This window comes from Cimex lectularius, unplaced genomic scaffold, assembly GCF_000648675.2.
Source record: "Cimex lectularius strain Harlan isolate CLEC.00 unplaced genomic scaffold, Clec_2.1 scaffold20, whole genome shotgun sequence".
In the NCBI taxonomy this organism is placed as follows: Eukaryota; Metazoa; Arthropoda; class Insecta; order Hemiptera; family Cimicidae; genus Cimex; species Cimex lectularius.
The window spans coordinates 869,747-896,159 of record NW_019392641.1 but is presented as its reverse complement, the minus strand read 5'-3'; the positions used below and the strand labels follow the sequence as shown (position 1 = coordinate 896,159).

General features: G+C 35.6%; 2 protein-coding genes across 8 annotated transcripts in view; one reads left to right on the top strand and one right to left on the bottom strand.

Annotated features, from left to right (window-relative positions):
• Positions 1 to 26,413, bottom strand: part of LOC106669910 (tropomodulin) — a 126,897-nt gene that overhangs the window by 34,208 nt on the left and 66,276 nt on the right. The window lies entirely within an intron of this gene.
• LOC112127772 lies at positions 24,730 to 26,010 on the top strand. Its single transcript, XM_024229225.1, has one exon. The coding sequence runs from the start codon at positions 24,886 to 24,888 to the stop codon at positions 25,870 to 25,872; it is 987 nt and encodes a 328-aa protein (XP_024084993.1). The 5' UTR covers positions 24,730 to 24,885; the 3' UTR covers positions 25,873 to 26,010.

The window sequence follows — 26,413 nt, the reverse complement described above, 5'->3', positions numbered from 1 at the left end:
ACAGTAACTCACGATATTTGAAAAAAAAAACCGAATATAAATCGTTCTATTTTTGGTCCCCTGGCGGACCGTGGTGTTTTAACTCCGAGTCAAATGAAACGCCACGTCCTTTAGAGTTCACTTTCCCTTCGCCTCGAGGAATCCGTAGATCACGTGCCGGTTACAGCAGAATGCCAGATCATGACCCATGAGTCAAGGACTGCTTTTTTACAATCTCTCATAAACGCGGTTTGCACTTGTTGAGACACAACGCATTCAACACCCACAACGCAAATATTTACCTCGGTCAATCACGGTTTCATGTGGGAGATTCAAAAATATCTTAAAACGAGTAGTTATTAGTAGTGATAGTTGTACGTTATTTACCTTCTTACCTAATATTACCTACTCTTAAAATAGGTTGTTAAACGCTTGTGCATCAAATTGTATAATTATTCTGATTAATTATGCATGTGCTGTACTGCTAAATAAAATACATTTTAAGAAAAACGCTGTCTCAATAAGAATTTATAATTTTCTATTAAGTTTTTAAGTTTTATGTTCCTAACTAATTTAATAAGAAGAAGATCTGTCAATTGAACTTTAACAAAAATAAAGACTGTTCAAGTGCATTATGTCGAATAATAATAACATTGGCACACGACACGCCTATTTTATTTTTGACTCCCTATTTGACTTCATTTACCCAAGGAAACAATTAGCGCGACAGACGAAGCCAATAATCTATTTTAAAAGTCGGGCTCAAGTTCGATGACCCATTTTTTTGATAATGTTGAACCAAACACTCGAAAAATATGAAAAGGCGATTTGGTCAACCTTGATTTGCAGGGTCGATGGCGCGTTGCTGGCAGGTATTAACAACATTGGTCCGCCTATTCTCGCTGGTTGATTTTGTTGTACTATTTTGACGATGTGGCATATCTCTAACATTCTTTCGAAGCTATACCCGTACTGTTTGATACTTCATGAATTTTTCACTTTCTTCAATGAAAATTACAAAACGAACGAAAAACGCCTTGGTCATTTTCCAAGTGGAAAGAAAAGTTGGCTTAAATGTCAAGCAGGCAGGTCTTCAGTAGTTTCGATAATCAAATGATTATATATTCCCCATTAAAATGAGAACGTCCGAGAAGTAAAATTTCTTTCAAAAGCTTTTCTAAATCATAGCACTGGGGTAAAAAATTCAGCAGTATCAAATGAAAACGGTTATCGTGACGGGAGAAAGTCGGCCGGAGGATATCTGACGACCTATCCTTCCTTACTCTTCGGAAGTACAAAAAAAAAAAAAAAGAGGTAGTCTATCCTTTTTTCCTACACACCCACTGGATTCACACGCACGGACGAACGCACAGGGATAGTTATGAAAGTTAAGGCGAAAAGTATAATGCAGCGAAAGGTTGTTTGTGATACTAAACCTGTTTTTCTTCCCTGATCTTTGTATGTGAACCGAACATGCTGATTTCCAGAGGTAACACAAATGGATGCAAAAAAGAAAGTTCTAAAAAACCATTTTAATATTTTATAATATATTTATTTTTTCAGACTACTCGCATCACACAAAGAGTAGGGAAATAGTCAAAATACTTTAGAAATAAACAAATAATAAATGCAATAGATAATAACTCTAAATAGTTAAATTAGTTAAGAGATAGTAATTTGAAAAAAAAAAAAAAAACTGTTTAAAATGATCAATCATTCACTTTTATACGTACGAAAAATGGTCGATCTTATGAGGCTTTATTTGGTTGAAAGGACTAAGTACATTGGTGGGAGCTGAACAAATCTGTGTATGGTATATTGTACATCAACATGTTGATTAGATTTTTCAATAGTAGAGCTAATTTGGTCAATAATGCCTGTAACAATATGCAAAAATGGGCAGAATTAATGCTTTCATTGGCCCATAAAAACCTTCCATTTTGGATTTTTTTAAGTACTTGGTTTACTACGTGAAAAAGGATCTTCGGCGAGGTCACAACGGTACGACAATTCTTTGGGTTTTTGTCGAGCTTTCGACGATTATGTCATCATCAAAGCCTTTTTATTATGGGAAAATATAGCGGTTAGAAACAAAATTAATCAACAACTGTGATATCCAAATGTACCTGAAAAAAAGTAAGAAAAGAGGCAAAAAAGGCATGTTAACCGAGGTAACCTATAAGATCACGTTGTTTCAAAATTATATTATGTTGTATTTTACTGTTTTTAATTAATTATGTATTTTAACTGTTTAATATGTAGATGCTGAGCTTCACGAAATTTAAATAATTTATTATAAATGCAGTTTTCCTCAAGACAGTTTAACACTCATCGAGTTAGAATATAATTGTTTTTAATTTTTTTTCTAAATTGTACAATATTTCTAACTGCTATGTTTTCTCATAATAAACATGCCTTGATCTTGGTCGATATAATCATCGAAAGCTCGGCAAAACCGAAAGAATTGTCGTTCCGTTGTGACCTCACCGAAAATCCTTTTTCACGTAGTTTAGCAGCAGGTCGATCCGTCTCATCTTTACATGGTTTACTTTCAACAATTTTATAAAAAATCTAAATTCTGGAGGATAATAATTGCAATTGAAAAGATTCTATAAATGAGTGTTTTGAAACTATAATTGGAATGATGGGGACATGGGCGATCAGCAAACAGTTCCTCCGTTTGCACCATTGTTTTCAGCGTAAAAAATCCTTTAGAACGTATAGGGCCGTATTTTAAATTTTGAAGGTGACTTTCCTTGGACATGCCAACAATACATGGTTCAGATCGGGTGTTGGGTTGAGATGGGGGATTGCAGCAGCAATTGGGGCCGGTAATAAGGTTATCTGAATATGTGGTTCGGGAGGCTATTGTGGTTGAAACGCAATCTAATAATGGAGGTAAAAAATTCACATGGGCTATGCATTTTAGAGAAGTCTTATTTTGGATTTATGGTTGGATTGCGGAATTTTTTCGTTTCGATTGCTCATACATTTATTGACAGGCCTCGTGAATACCTTTGCAATGGGCATGTCCTCATTGCCATGTAGAGCTTTGCCTGTCGATCCACCCGGTCATGCTGTGGTTGTCACTGTGACCCTTAATTCATATAAGGTAAATCTTCAGTCACCTCAACGCCACTTGGGCTCAGTCAAAGGTTCGCCAAGAAAAAGTCTTTTGAACTTGACATTGCTATTCTCCCTCGGCGATCTTGCATGTGGTTCCAGTGTGAATCGAAGCAACGTCTTGCCTCTCCCTGCTTATAACCCTAATATAAACCATTTTGATAATTATCTACGAAGAACGACAAAATGCACTTTGAAAAATAAAAAGTGAGTATTGTGACCAAATTAAATACTTGGTAAACTGGTGGAAAATAATGGCTTATATTATGGTGGCTGAATGTTAAGGGTTTTTTGGCACGCTAGCTGTTCTAGGTTCGAATGCCCACGTAGCCCATGGATTTTAATTGAGAATAATTTGTAAAAAGTATTGCAAAGTATTTCTGATCTTTCGTCCCCGACACCTAACGGTGACTTACACAGGTGTCCTTTTTGATGGCCGGGCTGAATTTCTCTTGAACCGATGACGCTATCAAGATAACAAAAAATACGTGTTTAATATTTTTTAGTAAGGTTTCAAATTTTTACCTTTTTTGGAGAAAAATTACACGGGGCGCCTCAGGCCCAGTTCAACTAAAAAAAAAAAACGCATTTCGTTTGTTTCATTGTTAATTCCAATTTATTTGCTTCTTCATTAAAGTAAACATTAACTGCCTTTATAGTAAACATTCTGTCATTGTTTTTCAAACGCGCATTATGAGAGCATATCTCAATTCCTGGAAGTAAATAAATTTTACAATTCACTAATTTCGTGGTCCGCTTGACCAATTAATATGGCATGAGCGTATCTAGCCGAAGATCATGGGTTCGAATCCCGCTCGTGCCATTGACTTTTTTATCTCAACTAAAAACCTTAATTAATTGTAATATATTAATTGGTCAAGCGGGCGACGAAATTAGTGAATTTAATGAATTTAAATGAAGTATACTTCACTAAAGCTCTCCGTGGCCATTTCATTTGTCGCCGAGAATCCAACCCGATTTCACGACATTTGAAAAATGGCAAAAAGGAGGGAAAATTCAAAAGGTGCGGTTGAGATGGGAAGCTGGTGTCCGAGTGGATCGAGGTCACGATAGCTCAAGTGGTAGAGCAGCGGCGTATCAAGCCGAAGATCGTGGGTTCGAATCCCGCTCGTGCCATTGACTTTTTTATCTCAACTAAAAACCTTAATTAAATTTTACAATGTTACCTATTCGTTACATTCAATATCTCATTCAAAATGAACTGAAGAGCACATTTTTCCAATCTACAGCGAGTTGATATGTACGACTGCTCTATTGATGGTAGTAGTATTGCGCGTCGTGCAGTCGAGTACTCCCAGTAATTTCCTGATCGCCCCAGAATAAACTACAAAACGTTTATTCGTGTTGTTCGTATTATGAGGAGATGCGGATCAGTTGCTGCTCTATCACCAAGAAACCGGCAGCTTAATTTCGACGAGGAGCTGAATATTTTACTGGAGTTCACCAAAATCCGAATTCCTCTCTCCGAAATGTTGCAAGGGTTTTAGGTTAAAAAAAAATAGTTACGTACTCCAGACTTACAATTTTAAGCCGTATCCATCTAATTTTGTCCAAGGACTTCTGATTATGACAGGCATCTAACGTTCCTTACACAAATGTCGATTTGGGAGGCTTTAGAAAACGTCCTTCCATACATGAATCCAAGTTCACCTATAATACCGTACTAAACCGTTGGAATTTTCGAAAGTGAGCCGAGGAAAATCCGAGAGTTTTGTACTCTTGTCATCATCAGGTTGTCCGCAGTATCAACGTTTGGTATGTACTTCCCGGAAATAAATTAATTGGGAATTATTTTTTTAGGTTAGGAAGTTTTACCAACACTATTAGATGATGTTGCACTGCAACAACGACAAAGAATGATTCTCCAGCTTGATGGATGCCCCAATTTTTTGCAGATGAGACGTTATTTGAATCGTCACTTCCGGGATAGGTGGATAGGACTTCATGGCCCGATCTGTTGGCCTCCTAGGTCATCGGTCATTTATCTCCATTTGACTATTTTCTGTGGGGCCATTTAAAAAAACAGTGCCTAGACCGATCATAACCCAGCATTGAAGGACTGCGGCAAAGGATAGAAAATGCTAGGCAATCCATCTCCCCTGACTCTATCGCTCTGAGCACCGGTGAAGAGTGGTTAAAAACAGCAAATATTTGCATCTTTAAACAAGGCAGTTCGAACATGAAATGTGATCAATAAATAGCAAACCAAATGACTTTTTTTCTCCAAACTTTGTCATTTCCCCTAACCAATTTAAAATCCAGTTGCACCATTGTTTTCAGCGTAAAAAATCCTTCAGATTGTATAGGGTCGTATTTGAAATTTTCAAGTTAAACTGGGCCAGAAGTACCTCGTCTAATTTTTCTCCAAAAAAGGTAAAAATTTGAGACAAGACTAAAAAATATTAAACGCGTATTTTGGTAAATAGCATTGGTTCAAGAGAAATTCCAGAATTGACCCAGTATTTTGATGTAAAAAACTGATTTAATAAGTCAATTTATTTCTTTTTAGTTGGTTGGTTCTAGATAACTAAAGTAATGATTTAAGTTGATTTATATTTACCGTGTGTAACTATAAATTTTAGTTTAAGTTTTTTTACAATCAAGGACTTTTTAAATAATTTAATAATCAATAGATGGATAGAAAATATAACAAAGTTTGAAATGATTTAAAACATCAGTATAAATATACTATATACATATACATACTAAGGGATTACTTAGTGAAGTTGAAAATGTGTGTTAATGGACGGAAGTTAAGGATTGAGCGTACAAACTAAAAAGTGCAAGTTGAATTTTAATCACCAGTTTAAATATTTATACAGCCTAATTAGCAAGTTAGAATAAATTACTGTTTGTTATCATATCCGGTTTGTCCATTCGTTACGCAACAAATTGACACGTATCAACAAAACAAAAGTTGTTTAGATTTTTTAAAATATTTGTTAAATACCGTAATATCGTGTTTTGTCCATTTTGTCTTTACCAAAAATCGTAGAAGACAGAATGCTTATTAAAACGCAATCGCCGGGGAGGTATTCTGACTTTGTTCCGACTGTAGAAAGTCTTCGAGACCGTTGGGAAAATTAGGGCCTCCGCTTCCTCCAATTTCAACCCGTTGGCCCCCTTGCGGGAAAAAACTCGATTGGAGTACTTTTTTATTTGGAGGTATACTCAAAATAAGTTTTTCGAAAGTAAGAACAACAAACGTGTCGATTGAGTTCATGCCCTTGACCTACTGGGTATTTAGCGGCGTAATTATTACCCTCCACAGTAAATTGAACGGCAATTCAAATCAATAATTTCCTTCAGGCAATTTTAATTTGACATGTCGTTTTTTGCTGATTTATAAAAAATTCAACTGAAAAGCTTGGAATGATGAATTAAAAAAGTGTTCAATTACAATGAGAAGAAAGGAGAATAGCCAGACCGAAAATTAATAAAATTAGAATATAATTGCATATAACAAAAGTACGAAAAAGGCAAATTTGAAAGAAAGAACGATATTCCGTTTAACATAAATATCTACTCACAATACTAAAAACTATGGCTTTGTAAACTTATGAATTTCTGCTTTATCTCTAATAGAGTAGAGATCTACCATCAATATTTAAATACGTAAAAAGGAGAGAAGCACAGTAGGACCATTGAGGATGCGGAGAAGCCGAATCGCTTCTTACATAGACAAACAGCGATGATTAGCAAACCGAAATGATCGGAAACTACCAAACTACATAAACCAAACCGATCTCAAGGGGAAATTTCACACTCGATCTCTGAGAAAGTTCCTTCAACTCTGAATCCATGGTTCTACGTTTTCTTCTTCTCCACGTGTTAATGTTAATCGTTGAGATACTTCATCAAGCAGTTGTTTGCCTTGCTTTCTTGTACTCCAAATTACATGCTATATATAGAAACCCGTGTATTCGCGTGTATTTCTGCACACGCCAAAGCTCTATTTTAAATACGTATACAAAACTCTACAACTCCGTAGTCACCGTTACACGAAAATTACAGCTCAGGAGATAATAAATAAAAATATTTTCTGGTATGAGCACTGGAGTTCCTTGTCAGATACCATCCTTCTTTTCGATTCTCTCGAGAGAACATTTCTGAATGGATGGCAGAATTCCAGTGTATTCTTTCCAATGTAAGGTCTAGCGATAGCATGAGGTTTTTGGCTGCTTGACGAATGAGAAACATGGAAGAACACTAAGACTGAGGGATCTCCGCTGGCTCGTAGGCTGGATACAGAAATTTGCTCTCTGTACAAAACAAAGGAAAAGGAAACCATCATGCGCTTTTTGGCTAAATGTACCATTTTGTCCGAGATGCGTGCTTCATATTTGGGTAATGCTGTGCTCTCGGAAGAAAGCCTAGACAAACTTTTAAATGAGCCAAGCCTGCAGCTAATAAAATTCCCTCGTCGCCTGGTTTTAACGCTGGGAACTGGTACGAGAGTTCAATTTTTGATTTAATAGAAGAAATATTAACTTAATGCTTTAATGCTAAAATTTATTTTCAGCTTCTTTCTTTTGAAGAGAATACCTTTTAATTCAACTTAAGTTTTTTCCAGACAATCTGTAGAAAACGTATCAAAAGATGTAATTTGTATGAAACAAGATACTTGGAAATAAGGTTTGAAGGATAAACTCTTGCATAGTTTTTGTTAATAGCCCTGTTTATAAGTCAGTTGGAACTGCTTTGCCTGAAAGATTAAGAAAGAGTGTTCACTCAACACAGGTTGACCCATCCAAGTCAAAATAATACGTTTGGGAGGTTACTGAAAAAAACCTAAGAGTATTTATGTAATAAAAATGTTCAACAAATAAAATTTGGTATACCAACCTAAGAAAACCTAAAAATAATGTGTACTACTACCTACCTCAGGTCCTTTATGTTGAATTAAATATACAGAGTGTCAACATACATTTTTCATGAACTACTCGAGTAATATAAATTTTTTTTAAACGTTGAAAATATTTTTTTCTTGGTTAAATAGTTTTTGAAAAATGTAAGTTGACACTCTGTATAAGATTGTTACGAAGATTAACTTTTTTTTAAAAATTAAAGTTAAAAGTTCTTATCACTTGTGTCGGCTCAATGTCAGTTGTTTATGTATACATATATATCTATTTAGAAGAAATATTTACTTAATTAATGGTATATAAATCTATCTTGTTCTGTTTAAACCCGATTGTTATTTTTATTTATTATTGTTATTATTTTTGTGTGGTGATTAGTGACCGTTAATCGATAATTATTTAGAAATCGTGAGATGCGGGCACTCTCGACACGACACGCAAGAATGGCACAATTACACAGAAGACAAACACTTTGAGCCCTGAAGATGATCTCAATAAAGATCGAAACGTTGGCACGATAAAGAAAATGTTTTTCTGAAACCTACATCACACCAGACCGCATCTCACAATTTCTAAATAAATAGTTATTATTTTTATTTATTTATTTTTGTAAAAAAGTAATTTTTTTTCATTTTCTTTCTAATTATGTTATAAAACACAGGGAATATATATTATATTTTATTGGCCATTTTATTATCTTTTATCAATATTTTATCAGTAATCTCGACTTCAAGCAGACGGATATTCCATTGCTGTAAATACTTATGTTTTTTAAAAGAGTATATTTTGTTATTTATAATGATTGTCAAATAAAGTGTTATTAATATTATCGTGTGTTAATGAGAGTGATAAAAGCTGTCTCCTTACCAATAAGTTAGCAAACCTTCTTTTTCCGTATTAATTTCCATTCTTACCTGAAAAACAAAGCAATAATAAAAAATTAATTCAGGTCAAAGTATATTGTGTAATTTTAAAAGCTATTCAATAAGACAATTTACAATCTAATCTGTCCGTCGTATAAAAACCGATTCACAACAGTTAAAGACAACTCGAAGACCACCCACTTAGGTTTTTATTTTATTTTGAATCTATTTCTGTATTATCTAAATTTATAGCGGGATGGAAATGGTCTGAAAATCGTTTTCGTCAGATATTTCAAGATAGATTTTACAAATAAATAAGGCAAGAATTTATAATTATCAAACAACAGATTGATTAACTGGTAATTATTTATTTTCATTATACCTTGAACTGTTTACAAACATATTTTATGGTACATGCAGGTGGTAATTTAAACACACTCCATTTTACAGACTTATACGAGAATTGTTTAAAAGGAAACGATCGGTTAAAATTAAGACAATCTATTTATAAAGTTTTTCCAAAGTGAAGATTCTAAGTTCATTTTTTTTTTTGCACAGAATATTTGGCTCGACTGAAGTATTTTTGCCGAGGCGACCTGCAGAAAATCCCTTAATCCATAAAGTTGAATTTGTAAACAGTGAGATATCTGCAAACTGGATTTGGATGATGACCTCTTGTATTTTTTAAATGACTTGTTTATGAACTTTTTTTGAACGGCTTACTTAAATTTTCATCAAGCCCAAGTACGTGTTAAAGTGTATTTTGTAATACAGGTTACGAACGTACACACAATTTAGCACGTTTTATCGACTCATATAAGAACTGTTTAAAATAAAACGATTGGTTAAAATTTTGAAAAATGTAATTATATTAGCTATTTCTCTCAGTTGATTGTTGCAGTTTCTTTCTTTTGAACGGAGTATCTTTTGCAACTACTAATTTTTTTCCCAGACCCTGAAGTACGTATATGCTTGAGACGGAATTTATCAGCAGATTGTATGCTGATTATTTTCAGCTTCTTTCTTTTGAAGAGAATACCTTTTAATCCAACTTAAGTTTTTTCCAGACAATCTGTAGAAAATGTATCAAAAGATGTAATTTGTAAGCAACAAGATACTTGGAAATAAGGTTTGAAGGATAAACTCTTGCATATTTTTTGTTAATAGTCCTGTTTATGAGTCAGTTGGAACTGTTTTGCCTGAAAGATTAAGAAAGAGTGTTCACTCAACACAGGTTGACCCATCCAAATAAGTCAAAATAATACGTTTGGGAGGTTACTGAAAAAACCTAAGAGTATTTACGTAATAAATTTATGTAAAAAAATTAAAAATGTTGAAAAAATAAAATTTGGTATACCAACCTAAGAAAACTTAAAAATAAGTAATAAATAATGTGTACTAATATCTACCTCAGGTCCTCAGAACTACAGGTCCTTTATGTTGAATTAAATAAACAGTGTCAACTTACATTTTTCACGAACTACTCGACCAATATAAAAATTTTTTAAACGTTGAAAACATTTTTTTCTTGGTTGAATATTTTCTGAAAAATGTAAGTTGACCCCCGTATAACATTGTTACTAAGATTAACTTTTTTAAAAATCAATGTTAAAATAACTTTTTATCACTTGGCTCAATGTCAGTTGTTTATGTATACATCTATATCTGTTTGATGCTCCAAAATCGACAAGGGCACGGGAGCTGGAATCTTCGGGATGAACCCAACTGTCGGTAAACCTAGGTAAATATGCTACAGCTTCCTGTCTGAAATCATAGCGATTGAACACTGCGCCAGGGAAATAAAAAGGCTAGGAATACTTTCCCGGAAGATAGCCATCTTCTCTGACAGTCAGGCAGCACTAAAGGCCCTAACCTCATGCGAGGCGAAGGCGAAGAGTGTTTGGAACTGCATGGAGGCCCTGAAAGAAGTCAGTGACACTAATGATCCTGGCATGGGTCCCTGGGTATTAGGGGCACAAAGGCAACGAAAAGTTTGACATGTTGGCCAAAGAGAGGGCCAACTCTCGGGGTCCTGAACCCTTCTGCGGCTTAGCATCCTGCCACAAAAGAAGATCATCTTAAAATGGATCCTAAATAAGTCCAAACCCTGGTGGAACAATACAAGTTATGAGGCACGCGAAGCGATTGATAGAAAGACATCCGCAAAACTTACAAAAGAATTACTGGAAGGCACCCGCATCCGAACCAGGATTCTGGTTGGCCTCCTGCCAGGACATTGCCACTTAAGAAAGCACATGCACTGCATAGGAGTACATATAGAAGAAACACCGGGCAGATACTGCCAGTAAGAGAAGACAGCAGTACATATTTTATGTTTCTGTGAAGGTCTATGTAGGTGCAAGTTCTTGCTACTAGGACAAGAAAATCCGAAAGCAAGATCCTACACTAAGGGGCCGCTTAAAAAAGAAATTACACCACTAAAAAGGATATAAAATGCAGTACGTTTTCTGAAATTTGCCGATCTCTAGGTTTGAAAATAGTAGTTTAGAATCACCTTAGTAAGTTTTTCAACTTTGAAAAAAATTTTTTTTTTGTTTCTCGCTGCTAAAACGCCTATTTCACGAACGTTTACAAGGTTAGTATTGATCTCATCTTATTGGAAATTTAACGTGGTTTTCAATGGTATCAACGGATTTGACCAAAATCTGTTAGTTTTGGAGTTATCACTGTTTATTTGAAGCAAGGTCTTGAAATCTTAAAAAATCAGAAAATTGAAATAACTCCAAAACTGTTGAGATTAGGACCATAGTTAATTAGAACTTTTTGGTTTCTTTTTTGAATGTAAAATCTACTACCAAAGTTTTTAACACCCGAAGCCGAACACCCTGTATATTATTTTCTCTATTTTTAAGTAACTGCTACTATTTTCTTGGTACTTTCTTTCTTTGATTTATATTTCTAAATGATCATGTTCCTATGGTGAACCCTTTGCTGTAAGAGTTGAATTCCTGAAAGCAAATAACATAAAATTACCATTATGTATTCATATTGTAAAGTGTTCTCGATGTTTATGGTGACGGATAAAAATAAAAAAGTAATGAAATGAATTATTTTCTTGTGGACATGAAAACAATTGGACTTTAATGAAACCCTGTACAACAGCAGAGCTCGTGGCATTATTTTTCAAATATTTTTTGTATGTTTGTATTATTTCTTATTCTTGTTTATGTGCTAGCAGAATCACTCGAAGGCGCTTAACAAACCCCAAATTTAAAACATTAAAGAAAAACCGTGTAGCGCGAATATTTCGACACTGTTTTGCAAAAGTGCTGTCGCATGGATTAATTCACCGTCTCTCCCACCGGGCTGTTTTAATTTTGTGGTGAAATGTTATTGTTCGGGAGATTCAAGAGTGATGTCCGTTGAAACCGTGCCAAAGAAGCGAGGCTGGCTTCGCCCCAGGCATCGCGCCCGACCTTACACGGGCAATCGCCGGGCACAACTACACAACCAGGGGCAACCGTTTTGCGTTCACCCTCTCCTTGCCGGAAGTCAACAACGCGGCAGTAATTTATTAACTCAACAAGACATACTAATAACCGTTTTAAGAACGGTTGAGATAGAAAAATGGCAAAGTGATTTCAGCCAAATGGCTTTTTCCTACCTTCAACATATCCCGCGAGTGAATTTAAAACTTAAATATTCACTCAATCGTATTTTAAAACGAATTTTGTTAAAACGCGTCTAATTTTTATTTCTGGATTCGACAGCCAAGCACAAAATGAAATTCTAGCGTCATTCTGGTCAATAAGCATTGTGCTTAATGCTTAATGCATTATATTTCTTGGTCCGATTGACCAAATAACATCTTTCAATTAATTAATCTTTTTATGTAAGGTCTTGGTTGAGATAAAAAAGTCAGTGTCACGAGCGGGATTCGAACCCACGACCTTCGGCTAGATACGCCGCTATTCTACCACTTGCGCTATCGTGACTTCGATCCACTCGGACACTAACTTCCCATCTCAACCCCACCTTTGAATTTTCCCTCCTTTTTGCCATTTTTCAAATGTTGTGTAATCTATTTGATTCTAGGCGACAAATGAAATGGCCACGGAGAGCTTTAGTGAAGTATACTTCATTTTGCTTATTACATTTTATGAGGTTTCGTGGTCCGCTTGACCAAATAAATTCTTTTCAATTAATTAAGGTTTTGGTTGAGATAAAAAAGTCAGTATCACGAGAGAGATTCGAACCCACGACTTTCGGCTCGATACGCCGCTACTCTACCACTTGAGCTATCGTGACTTCAATCCACTCGGACCCAACTCCCCATCTCCAATTTGAAAGGTAGGTTGAGACGCAGCAGCGTATTGAGCCGAAGGTCGTGGGTTCGAATCTCGCTCGCGTCACTAACATTTTCATTTCAACCAATACCATACGTAACGGGACTTTCATGATCGGATAATGCAGCTACTTCTAGCCTATAACTGTCTCTAACCATCGTACTCATCTCGCTTCAATCATCTCTAATCTACATTCTTAATATATTTTTTGATTAAATGATAAAACTTGCACCATCCTTTCCAATCTAACTGCTTGGATAAAACAATACCTAATCGTGCGATTATCTTGTTTTTCCAGAAAGTAGAACATCCATCCTTATTAGTCTTTGGAAAGCTATGGAAAAGCACATCTAGGCATTTCGAACCACTTACGAAAACTCCTAACTACCTATTACCGCCCTTAACCATTAGTAAAAATACTATCGTTGAGTGCAGTATCAGGGATGTAGGTGAAAAAAAACCAACTTGTTTTTCTGCTTTGCGAGCTTTCGGCTGTATATGACGCCTTCCTCAGGACTTTGAAAAACTATTTACAAAAACTTAACAACCACTTCGGACATGTGGTCCGAGGGAGTTATCCGGCCCCTTCTATTTGGACCACATGTCCGAATTGGTTGTTAAGATTTTTTAACTAGTTTTTCAAAGTCCTGAGGAAGGCGTCAAATACAGCCAAAAGCTCGACAGCAGAAAATCAAGTTTTTTCCACCTCATTGCTTCATCTCTGATTTCTTTACGTCAATAAAAATACTATGTTAAAAATATTTTTAGCCTAATAAACTTTTCCTAACACATAGATACAATTTATAATAATGCTTAACAATTTTAACCATTATTACCATCATACAAACATTTTTGGACAAGTTGTTTATGACCTAATAATAAAATTAGATAGCACTAAACCGCTAACTTATCCTAGAGATCTCTAACAATTTGTAGGCATTTCTAACCACAGATAAATTTTTTTTCGAATCTTTAACCATCTTTTACTGTTTTAATCATTTTCAATCAATTCTTTAGATCGCAAATAATGTCATTGGTCGTTTCTGATCATTTCGGTCTGTATATATCCTCGCTGTTTTTGTTTGACAGACCGTTTCGGATTCTCATCATTTTCCGTGGTTGGTTTTCTACCTAAAAGTATTAACAGAAAGAAAATACACGGTAAGGAACATCCAACGCGGAAGATGGCGAAATGCCGATAGGAGTCTGACAGAATTTATTAATAAATCGTCGGCTAAAACGTTCACGCACGCACGCTCGCACACACACGCACACTAATACCATGTAAAAACACGCGTAACCACATCTAAATGTCCTAATCAACATGGACCTCCATCTTTATTAATTTCAAATCATCGCTAATTATGAGGCTGAATATTGCTTTTATGGCAACTTAATAAAGTTATCACTAACATGTTTGATTATTTCTTATCAATCCTAATCATAGATAGAAAGCTATTTATGGTGTAGTGAGCATATGAATTCACTGTTTGGAAACAATAATTCAACTCACAAACTTGTTAACCAACGTGGTCAAACTACCTGAGAACATTCCAATCCAGCCTAAACCATTTTTATATTTCATTAACAATCCTTCCATGCTGTCCGAGCAGCTTGCGAATAATGATGCTATTTTTAGGCATTCTCAATCACTTTAAAATTATGTTAGCTGGCCTGTAATTTACACGACATTCTGCAGACGATTTGGTATTTTCTGAATTTGAAAAAAGATAAAGTATAACAGAATATAAGTGACTAGGCGGACGAGACACTCCTGAATAATCTTTAACGATCTGTAATCAATCAAAGGCTAAAGTAACACCTTTCTTGATTGGTTTATTGTGCTTCAAAACCAGAAAATTTTAGTGAAGGCCTCGTCTGTCTCCTTCCATTGTTGGCCGACCTTAGCACGTCTTCAGCATAATTTCCTTGCGAATTATTTTGATCCATCTCCTCCCATTTCCTTCTTCTTTTCGGTTTTTTATTCTGGTTGATTGCCACCCTGCGGTTTTACTTAACACCTCGTTCTGTTGTAGTTTGAACATCATCAATGCAAAAAATGTTTGCAGACCGTTGTCTTTTTGGATCGGGCTCTCACGCCTGGAAAATTGTCCATGTCGATGGGAATAAGATGTCCATTCTGGCGTTATTACGTGACCGTTTATTTATTTCCTTTTTTGCATTGCATTCACGCAATTGTACGCGAAAAAGAGCGGCAAGAGCAAAAAGATACAATTAGGAAATTCACTGTGAACACCTGGATGATAGCGTGTCAAGGCCGTTTTCTTAAATAAATCGTTTTTCCTTTATTGTACTACAAAATAAAGTTAAAACCTTATTAAAAGTGATCACGAGTGAAAAAGTAACGTAATGTTTGTACCAATATTCCAAGTTTCGGTCTAGATACCATCAATTTCATAAGTGCGTAAATGTTGATATAAATTATATAATCTATATGGAAATGCCTTGAGCTCACTGAGCATCGCAGAGAAAATGATTTTAATTTATTGTTTTCCTTTTTTTTATTGCTATGCAAGCTATGCTATACAAGAGAATTTTGTTAAACATACAAGAATGATTATGTTTGTAAGAATTCGGTTTAAGTGCAATCACGAGAGTAATTAACAGTTTCCTTTAACGCCAAATTTTTATGTAGTTCGATCTGCTTATCTATGCTGTATTTGCCTGTTATCGGTTTCTTCCATTTTCAGTTGTGGGTTTGACTGCAAGGATAAGATTAAAATGATCAGAAACGACAATATTCATCACTCTGCAATTCTCAAGAAGAAATCTCAAAGGGTTCTTTATATATATATAATTTTATATGTAACATTCTTTGCCCATCTATCTATATATAACATTCTTTAGGTATCACTCTATCTGGTTTCTCTCTCTCTCTCTCTCTCNCACCAGCCCCTCCCCATTCACACTAATAAATACATTCACACCAACATACATTGATCGCACTCATTCTGTTTGGTAGATGGAGTACTCGATATTCCTATATCAACCTGTTCACTACAATAAACTATTCTAATTTGGGATCGATGGGGTACTTTAAAGGTTTTCCGCAGTAGACCCAAGTCATACCCAACCTGAGAGGCGATGGAGATGCTAATTCGCCATCAGCCCCTCATTCTTCTTTTTATTATGACAAATGATTTGTTTGATTGACCTCTCACTAAATTATTATGTTAAAAAATTCAATTGATTACTTTATGTAACTTATAAATCTATAACTAAGCAACTACTCCTCAGATGATCATGGACCTTGCTTATGTCTAAGTATAATTTTCTGACTTCTATTGTACATTCGAAAAATCAATAAACTATTTATCTATCTATTTTCTTATTTTTATCGAGTTTTTAAATAGAAATAAGGCGATCCACCTCATTTCCTTTCAATAGGAGCCAGTAGATTTATGTGATGGCTCGTGAAGAGATTGTATTTGTCTAGATAAAGCACTTTTTCAAATGAATTCGTGTTTTTATTGACATAAATATGGCCATTCTGGAAAATATTTTTATAATCTATTATCCTTATCAGGCTAATTATTTGACCATTGTTAGATAACCAGAAGGTCAATAGATTTTCGAGTATTTACAAACAAGGACAGGATTAATAAGGAAATTTTTACTGTAATTGATTACGATAACTCGATTTTATGTTCGTTATACGTTCAATTGCTTTCGGAGTGAAGCCGCTTCCAGCACGCTTTAAAAACAGTTCTTGAACCTAGGTTCAAGGAAAACGTCTCCGGCCAATTTCCTTCATAGTAAGCTCAGATCTCGAGGGATAGGCTGTAAAACAACTTTCCATTTCAGATCGTGTGAAATCAAAGGATGGGGTTCTCCTAGGCCAGAATTCCCATGTATTAAAACGAAATCTTGAAATGGCGGTAATTTTCTTCCTTGAAGTCCGAGATGGAACGGACGATAGATTTTATAATTGTCCTGGACGCCCCAGTTTCACAGATACTGCAATGGAGCTTTCTCTCCAAAAGGTGACAGTTATTCGTTAATTCGCACAGTGGGGAAGAAAAAGAGAACCTTCGATCCAGAACAAAAAAACAAGAGGACATTTCCCAACGGGCGTTAAAAACAAACCTCCGCGAAGGAAAAAGAATTAAAGCCACAAAATAAACAAATACATAGCTTTTAAACAAATACAAGTGTGTGCTGAGTTTTAAACCGGCAAATTGTGTTGTATTTTAAGGTTAAAGAGAAATTTACATCAAACAAATTTCTAAAAGCGTCTCGCTAATAATAGGCTTTTGAAGATTTAAATTCGCGATGCGGTGAGTCAGCGTTGATAGATCTCAGGGCAACTAAGACCAGCTGTTGCCACAGACATTGTTGAATTGCCAAAATAGTCTTCATCGTTTTTCCTTCCTGCTTCCAGTCAAAAAAATACCGAATGATAAATTTTTACATTAAACAGGAAAATATGAAAAATGAGCTTCTTAAACGTTCGATCTGTGGTTGTAGAGAGATCAAACCAAAATCTCACATTATGCTAAATTTTCAATTAATTAATCTTTTTATGTAAGGTTTTGGTCGAAATGAAAAACCTAGTGCCACACGAGCGGGTTTCGAACCCACGACCTTCGGCTCAATACGCCGCTGCTCTAACCACTTGAGCTATCGTGACCAAACTTCAACCAACACCTTACTTAAAAAGATCAATTAATTGAAAAAAATTATTCATAATCTTGACCTGATTTAGTTTGGATGCATTTTTCGGGTATTTTATCCGTCAGATACTTCACAGCATATCTTCATTACGTTATTTTCCTGATTCCATACCACCAAGATTTCAAAAGTACATTTTTGTAAATAAATTGCATATTTTTATGAAATGTTTTGCCCATATATGATAAAGCATAATTAACACATTTTGCTTCACCCACTTTTCCCGAATTGTTTGACCTTTGCTAACATATAACTTCTAAAGAACTACAAATATGCTCTATTTTACGATCGGTACATTGTTTCGATATACCAACTCATTTATCACCACCAATGTAATGTTTTTTATTCGGTAGAATTTAAATTACAAATTACTATTATTTATACTTTACTAGTTTTCGTGGTCAGCTTGACCAATCTTTCAATTTATTAATAATCTTGACCTAATTTAGTTTTGGTGCATTTTCCAGTTATTTCATCGCACAGACTCTTCACATTTGCCATCGTCAATGTACGATTTTGCAATAACTCTATAGACCTGACGAATAAACAATTAAAAAAGAAATGTTTGTTCCAAGTTTTGTCATGTATGATAACTAACCATGTGTTGCTCAACTTACTTTTGCTGCATTGTTTAACTTTTGTTACAACAACTCAAAAACTACAAATATATTCTGTTTTATCTCTTCAATACTATCCCATCACGAAATTTTTGTAAAATTATAAGGCTCGATCTCAAAAAGGTCAGATGAGAGGGCTGGAAACTGGCACTCAAAAGGCATATGGAAAAATAACAAATTTTTTAGCTGAAGAAGATCATTATTCATTATTTATAAGATTCATTATTTAGAAATCGTGAGATGCGGTCTGGTGTGATGTAGGTTACAGAAAAACATATTCTTTATCGTGCCAACTGATCATCTTCAAAAAAAAAAAAAAAATGAAAAAAAAATAAATAAAAAAAATAAAAATTCTCTTTTCCATATCCAAAATGTAATTGTTATATGTAAACAATGTTTGTAAATCCCAGGCCCTGAAGATGATCTCAATAAAGATCGAAACGTTGGCACGATAAAGAAAATGTTTTTCTAAAACACCAGAATACTTCTCACCAGACCGCATTTGACGATCTCAAAATAATAATTAACGGTCACTAAACACCACACAATAATAATAAATGTATATTACATATAAATTCATTAGATTTTGTGGCCCGATTGTCCAAATAACATCTTTCAATTAATTAATCTTTATGTAAGGTATTGGTTGAGATAAAAAAGTCAGTGTCACGAGCGGGATTCGAACCCACGACCTTCGGCTCGGGTGCAATGCCTCGGCTCAATATAGAGAACGTGTAGGAATGCCGCCCGATATGAAAACTGTTCTTGAGCACGAAGTGGCTTGTATAAATCATTAATCAGTAGAATTAAATTCACTAACTTCGTGGCCCGCTTGACCAATTAATATATTATAATTAATTAAGGTTTTTAGTTGAGATAAAAAAGTCAATGGCACGAGCGGGATTCGAACCCACGACCTTCGGCTAAATACGCCGCTTTTCTACTAATTGAGCTATCGTGACTTTGATCCACTCGGACACCAACTCCCCATCTCAACCTACAACCTTTTGAATTTTCGCTCCTTTTCATTTCGACCCAAACCTTACATAAAAAGATTAATTAATTGAAAGAAGTAATTTGATCAATAGACCACTAAATATAATGGATTATGCTAAATGTTCTTTGTGCCATTTTACATATTTGTCCCCAGGGGTATTCTTCATCTTTTTTTCAGTATTTTATTAATTTGTTTTATTTTTTTACGAGGGTTCGCAACAGCAGAGGACATATAAACCTTCAGGGTGTCTGGTTTTTGAAAAAAAAATCCCATTTGTAAGTATGTCGAGTTCGAATGCGGGGCCGCTGGTTTCGAACCCGGGACCTTTAACTTACAGTGATGAAAGCCGTGTCAACGCCTAAACCGTTGCGACCAACGACGCCCCCCTTTTTCAATATTTTCAATATTGAATTCTTGAATAAATTGAATAATTCTCTTCTAAATTTTTTTTTAAAAATAATTTTGTTGAAACCGATTCACCCAGTTTTTGCATATTTTGACAACGTCTGGTTTTCTAGGAGTAACGACAGTGCGTTGGGTTACGCTTGGGTGAAGAAGCAACAGGTGGCCCGGCAGGAAATGACTCCCTTTCATTGAATTAATGAGTCGTCCTTTTACACGATTTCGACTTGAACAGCTCACAAAGCCAAAGTAAAGTTATATAGTAAAGTTTTAATCCGTCCGCTAATTTTAACACAGAAAAGACCTACAATACTGCCAAATTTGGAATAGTAACGATGGACATGTTCGACACACCAAACATCTGAGAAGCTAAGAAACACTATTAAATTAAAATTAAAGGCGTCATCTATTTAAACTTCTCCAATGTACAAAAGCAAAAAATGCAAGGGAAAAACGCACAGACTTAACAATTGATGTCAGATGACGGAAATGCGTTTTCAATTCAGCAAACACAAAGGACGATTTTTAGGTTATCAATAATTATCAAAGTGTTGAACGAGTTCTGATAAATCGACCTAAAGGTAAATTATTAGTTGGCTAGATAATTCTATTTATACCGAGGGTTTTATTGGTGAAGGGAGTTTAGCTATCTCGTATATCGTTTCCTTCCAAGAACAACAAATAGCTTTTTTCCCTTGAAATGTTCGTTAGGTGAAAATAGTGTGATCATGTTTGTTTGGAAAATGGTAAAAATTCGACTTGTTTGTCGGGAAGTTTTATTACAAAGGCAATATTCGTAAAAAAAAGTAAATATACTTATTGTTAGTTATTTTCGATATTAAAATCACTAGTTTTCGTGGTCCGCTTGACCAACTAATATTTCAATTAATTAAGGTTTTTAGTTGAGATAAAAAAAGGGCCCAGATCATTTTAAAACTAATGAAAGAAATTCCAACCCAAACAAATTTGATAAATAGCAAAGACCTTTATTAGTTTATTTCAATTGATTATTCTTTCTATGTAAGGTCTTGGTTGAGATAAAAAAGTCAGTGTCACGAGCGGGATTCGAACCCACGACCCTCGGCTAGATACGCCGCTGCTCTACCACTTGAGCTATCGTGACCTTGATCCACTCGGACTTCCCATCTCAACCCCTCTTTTTATTTAAATTTTCCCTTCTTTTTGCCATTTTTCAAATGTCGTATAATCTATTATTTTGATTCTCGGCGACAAATGCAATGGCCACGGAGAGCTTTAGTAAAGATATACTTCATTTTAACTTATTAAATTCACTAGTTTTCGTGGTCCGCTTGACCACGAAGTCACGAAAGCTCAAGTGGTAGAGCAGCGGCGTATCTAGCCGAGGGTTGTGGGTTCGAATCCCGCTCGTGAAACTGACTTTTTTATCTCAACTAAAAACCTTAATTAATTTTCGATATTGTTAGACTGAATAAGAGATCCTTAACGACAAAAATCTTTCGTTGTTTAATGATTAAGCCCAGAATAAAAATAAAATTTGTACTCTTATAGTCTAAAAATTTTACGTAAATAATTGATGTAAAGGAGGTTTGTGGTATATTTTACAAATACCGTTGTTATTTGTCAAGCTTTTGGTCATTTATTGGATCTTCTTCACAAATATTGAAGAACCCTGAAGAAGATCGAATTAGTGATCAAAAGCTTGGCAAATAACAAAAGTAATTATTTGGATCACAATCCTGTTACAATTATTGATAGTCGGTCGATGGCCATCGAATCCTCACATATTTTCGTAAATACTAATAAATAAATTTACCGACTGTCTCTTCTTGTATAATTTTATACACGGTGACTAACATTAACCGTTACAAAACAAAATGTTTGCGCATGGAATAAGTAGTACACCTTGACAAATCTTACACTAAAGGTACAACAGGATGATACTTTAAATGTAAGATGACTGGTTCAATATCGAACATGAATTAATCTACCGCGGGTCAAAACTACTCGTTTTTATGGAATACAAGTTAAAAAAAGATAATATATGCACGTATGAATAAATTACGATAACCGAGTTAAATTTTTGACATATATCTTTCCTTTTTTTAAAATTTATTGAAGAAACTTTATTTGTACAATGGTACAGTATAGTTAGTATCACAGTAGATACTACATAATATCATACAAAAAAAAAAAAAAAATGACATGAAACGTGTGGTGAGGTAAGACACGCAGCGGCGTTCCTCACATAGTATTTAAAAATAGGAAGCAACGATTTGTACTATAATGGCATATAAATTAATAAATAAGAAATAAGTAACAATAAATTATTATTATTATTTTATATTTTTTCACATTTGTCTATTCAAGTTTCGTTAGCCAGATCAGAGTGCCTTTTACGTTTTAATTGTCTTAGATGTCTCGGGGGTGGCTGATTGTTGGCGATATCCTGCATTAGTGGGTTAGGGTGTGACAGTATTTTTTCTTTGTGCGGATCGTATAAGTCCTTTATTACCCTCCGGACATCTGGTATATCCAAATCCCGGTGAATGGCGACGTTGCGTACGTACCATGGGGCCGCAGTTATCAGACGAAGGATGCGATTCTGAACGGTTTGGATTTTCTTTATTTGTGTATCTGATGCCGAGGACCATATTGAACAGCCGGACTGCCAAATCGGTCTTTGTTAGATAAATAAAGCGTTTGATATGCAGGGGTTTATTTTGGCTGGTCAGGAGATGTTTTAAGGAGTACATTCGGTGTCGTGTTCGTGTTACAGCATTTTTAATGTGCACATCCCATACTAATTTATGATACAGTTGTAGGCCGAGATAGCGAACAGATAATGCAAGTGGTACGGGTTCTCCCTGTAGCTGGATGACTTCGTTTGTCACATTGCGGCGATATATCTTTACTGGTTACTGATTTATATAAGCTCAACTGCCCACGTGCATATAAAGAAACGTGTGTACATAATTGAGCATATTACTTCCCGTAGTCCACCAGAAATTCCAGCTTTGTAATAGCTAAATATATGTAATAGAGTAAATTAATTAGAATTAGCCACCGAAGGTTTGGTAGTACGGGGTCAGACTTCAATTATCTTGATCCAGCCGCCCAGATGCTACCAAGAGTTAATCGGCCCATAGACGATCAATATTATTGCACAATATTTTGGGTTGTGCAATTTAATTGATCGTGTGTAGACGATATTGAAAGTTTGTGCAATACATTGCATGATTGACGAAAAGTTGAAAATATATTGTACAACCTGGAAAATATTGCACCGTCTGTTGACATTATTGCGCAATATCAGACAGTTTGTGAAGTACAACAAGTAACAAAATATTGCACAAACTTCAATATCGCCTTCAAACTATTCAAGTTCATTGCACAAACAAAATTTTGTACAATATTATTGAACGTTAAGGGGCAACCGTCAAATTATTGTTCAATCTATATTGTACAATAATATTGACCGTCTATAGGTCATTTCAGGCCATAAGCAATCAGTTCCCAAAACCAAACCCATTCACCCCCTCACTCACTCTTAAATACGTTTTTTATTATTTACATACTATTCACTCTGTTGGGATGGTGGAGTAGTCGATATTCTTCTACAACCGGTTACACCTATTATATAACTAACCTTAGTGAGGGCCAATGGGATATTCAATTCCGCCATCGGCCCTCTCACAGTACATATTCTCGCCAATAAATACATTCACTCTCAACACACTAGGAACACAAAATTATCAGTATAATATACGATAAAACAACCCACTTTCCTCTAAAAATCGAAACAGGGGACCAGATACTCGCTGCAAGCAATTGGCTCAAGCACAATTTACAGGAGGTGAAATTGCAGGTGAGAGCATCACCCACAACACATCATTGAGGATCCATGCGGATACTCAATATTCCACCTTCGGACCATAAATTCATATATGTATCAGTACTATATACAATTCCTCCAAATATCGGAACCTGAACCCAGATTCTCGTACTCAACACGTTTCTTATATCGGGCAGCATTCCTACTCGCTCTATATATGGAGCCAAAGGAATTACCCTTAAACTATGCGGGACACATCGAGCTACCCGTTTCTGCATGCCGACACATTTGGCCCAAATAAAGGGTGTGCCACCTATTGCCTATTCTTAATCGGGTGACGATGACTTATCTTCTAAGAGTCAGATCTTCCGAGGGCCAGATATCGATACCAATCGATACAGACCTCTTGATACATGAGATGATTTATTATTGTATTTTTAGCGTCAGAGGGTTGGATCGCAGTGGTTAAGTCCGGAAGATGTCCTCGTCCAACTTTACATATATCTTTAAAATTGACCTAGGATTCCAAATAAAAATTTAAACATGTTGAAATGAAGTATTTCCATGTATAAAAGTATGTAAATAATTTTAGTTTTGATAAAATTAATTTTTGTCGAACTGGTGTAGAACGACTTCGAAAATGGAGAAATATTACGGGCATAAGTTTGTTGAAGTGATACTATCAAATATATTATGCATCCTTTGGAGAAAATAAATGAAGAAACATCAAGGTCGATTTGCTATGTACAGACTTAATTACCCCCCATTAACTTCGGCAATAAAACAAGCCCTCCTCCCACAGTTTCTTTTCCCTGGGAAATAAGAAAGTGCTTCCGTTTTCCTTTTTATGTGAATCTAGGCAGCCGGTTTTAACGTGAGGCACTAATAGAACAATCGGAGCTGCACAATGGAGAGAGGAATACCCTTGGGTCACGAATTGTAAAAACTAGTTGGTTTTTGAGCAATTGAGAAGTTGTGAAATTAAAAAAAAAGAGTCACGTGAGAACACATCAAGTCGAGAAAAACGACAAAACAAACACGTGGCATTATTCGGAATGGCCGCATTGTTGAACATATGATCTACATAATTTTATTTTACACAAGAATGCTTATAGAACATCAATATTTTTACTAGCAATTTAGCCACATACACAAGTTAAAATTTTTAAGTATTCTTGATACATTTTATTATTGTTTAAGAGTTAAACATGGTTGGAAAACACAAGTGCCATATAGAAGAGGAAGAGAAAAAGCAGATCGTTCGTGAGTTGAAAGGGTTGTTACAATTGCTTGCCAGAAGTACCGCCCGAAAAGACTTCAAAACTCGTTCTCCGAAGAACCCTCCGCTATGCTTGACGAGACGTCTTCCTCGCTTTGTCAAGAACTACGACATCATCCCGCTGATCACCAGCAATCCGGTATTGGAAATCCGGCCGACTTCGAATCCCTCTGTCATGCGCCGGGAACAGGACAGTCCGGACGTGGCGTACATCATGATCGAGCCGGAAGGGAATCCGTTCAAGACGGAATGGGACGAGATGAGGAACGTCCGACGTGACATTTGTCCGAAGCACAACGTTCGCTACGGGGCTCACATCCACCGAGGGACGGACAAATCGACTCTGGACGGTCAAATCGCCGCCCCCTACATAGACCGGCTCGAGGCGATCGGAAAGTTGGAAAAGACCTCGCCGACCGATTTCATAGATAAGTGTAAAAAATGTAAAAAACTGAAGGTGAGCCTCTCTGACTACAAGATGAACCTCGCTGACGTTCAAACGGAGCAGGCCGATATGGTCGTTTGCATGTGTCAACAGCCAGCACCCCAGTTCCGCAATCAGGTCGCTTTTCCGATCAACGAGAAAACCATGGAGAAAATGGCAGCAAAGACGTGCAGCAGGTGTAAAAGGCAGAAGGTCAGCCCGGCGGAAATGCTGGCCAATTGGGGTAACATAAAGTTGGAAACTGTCTGCCTGTGCGAACCGCTGGAGTACTTTTTCAGAAAAGCCGGTTTCGTACCACAAGACAAAGACTTCAGGACCAACGTCACGAAAGTGCCTGTGCGTAAAAGTGACAGAATTTACGAGCCGAGAAACATCAAAGAGATATGTTATTGTAACCCTAACAAAGACCAGAATATAGATTATCTCTGCCAGTGCAAACTCCCCAACGACTGTCTTAAAACGTACAAATGAATTCCGTGAACATCCTTTTCTTTGCTGTCTTTTAGTTAGTCTTTACAGTAATAAAAAAAACACCGGAGAAATTTCGGCCATCACATTTCACCTCACTTGATACCCGCTGAAAATAAATCACTATCAACTATTAATAAACAGTTTTTTTTGTAACATTAACATAAATCAGGTGGTCTCATAGCTCATTGTACACAATTTTTTAAACAAACGAAAGCGACATGTCACTGAACAGCTTCAAGAACGAGCATGTTCTTACTTGAAAAGATGTCAAAAAATTTGATAATTTATTAACTTTTAATTTATTAATATTTACAGGTTTCTCACGGTTTCAAAATGTCAAGAATTGCTAAATTTTTAAATAAAATTGCTCCTTTAAAATGCTTTTTACTAGCTAATTGCCTAAATATCAGATTAAATATTTTTATCCAGAAAAAGGATTTGATTTAAAATATTCTAATATAATTCTTCTCGAAAAATAGGCAGTAAAATAAAATAATTGCAATAACAAACCAGTCAGATTATTGTAACTTTTAGTGCTGCG

Excerpts from the sequence above, each read along its gene's own strand:
- LOC112127772 (XM_024229225.1), top strand. The coding sequence starts at position 24,886 with ATGGTTGGAAAACACAAGTGCCATATAGAAGAGGAAGAGAAAAAGCAG.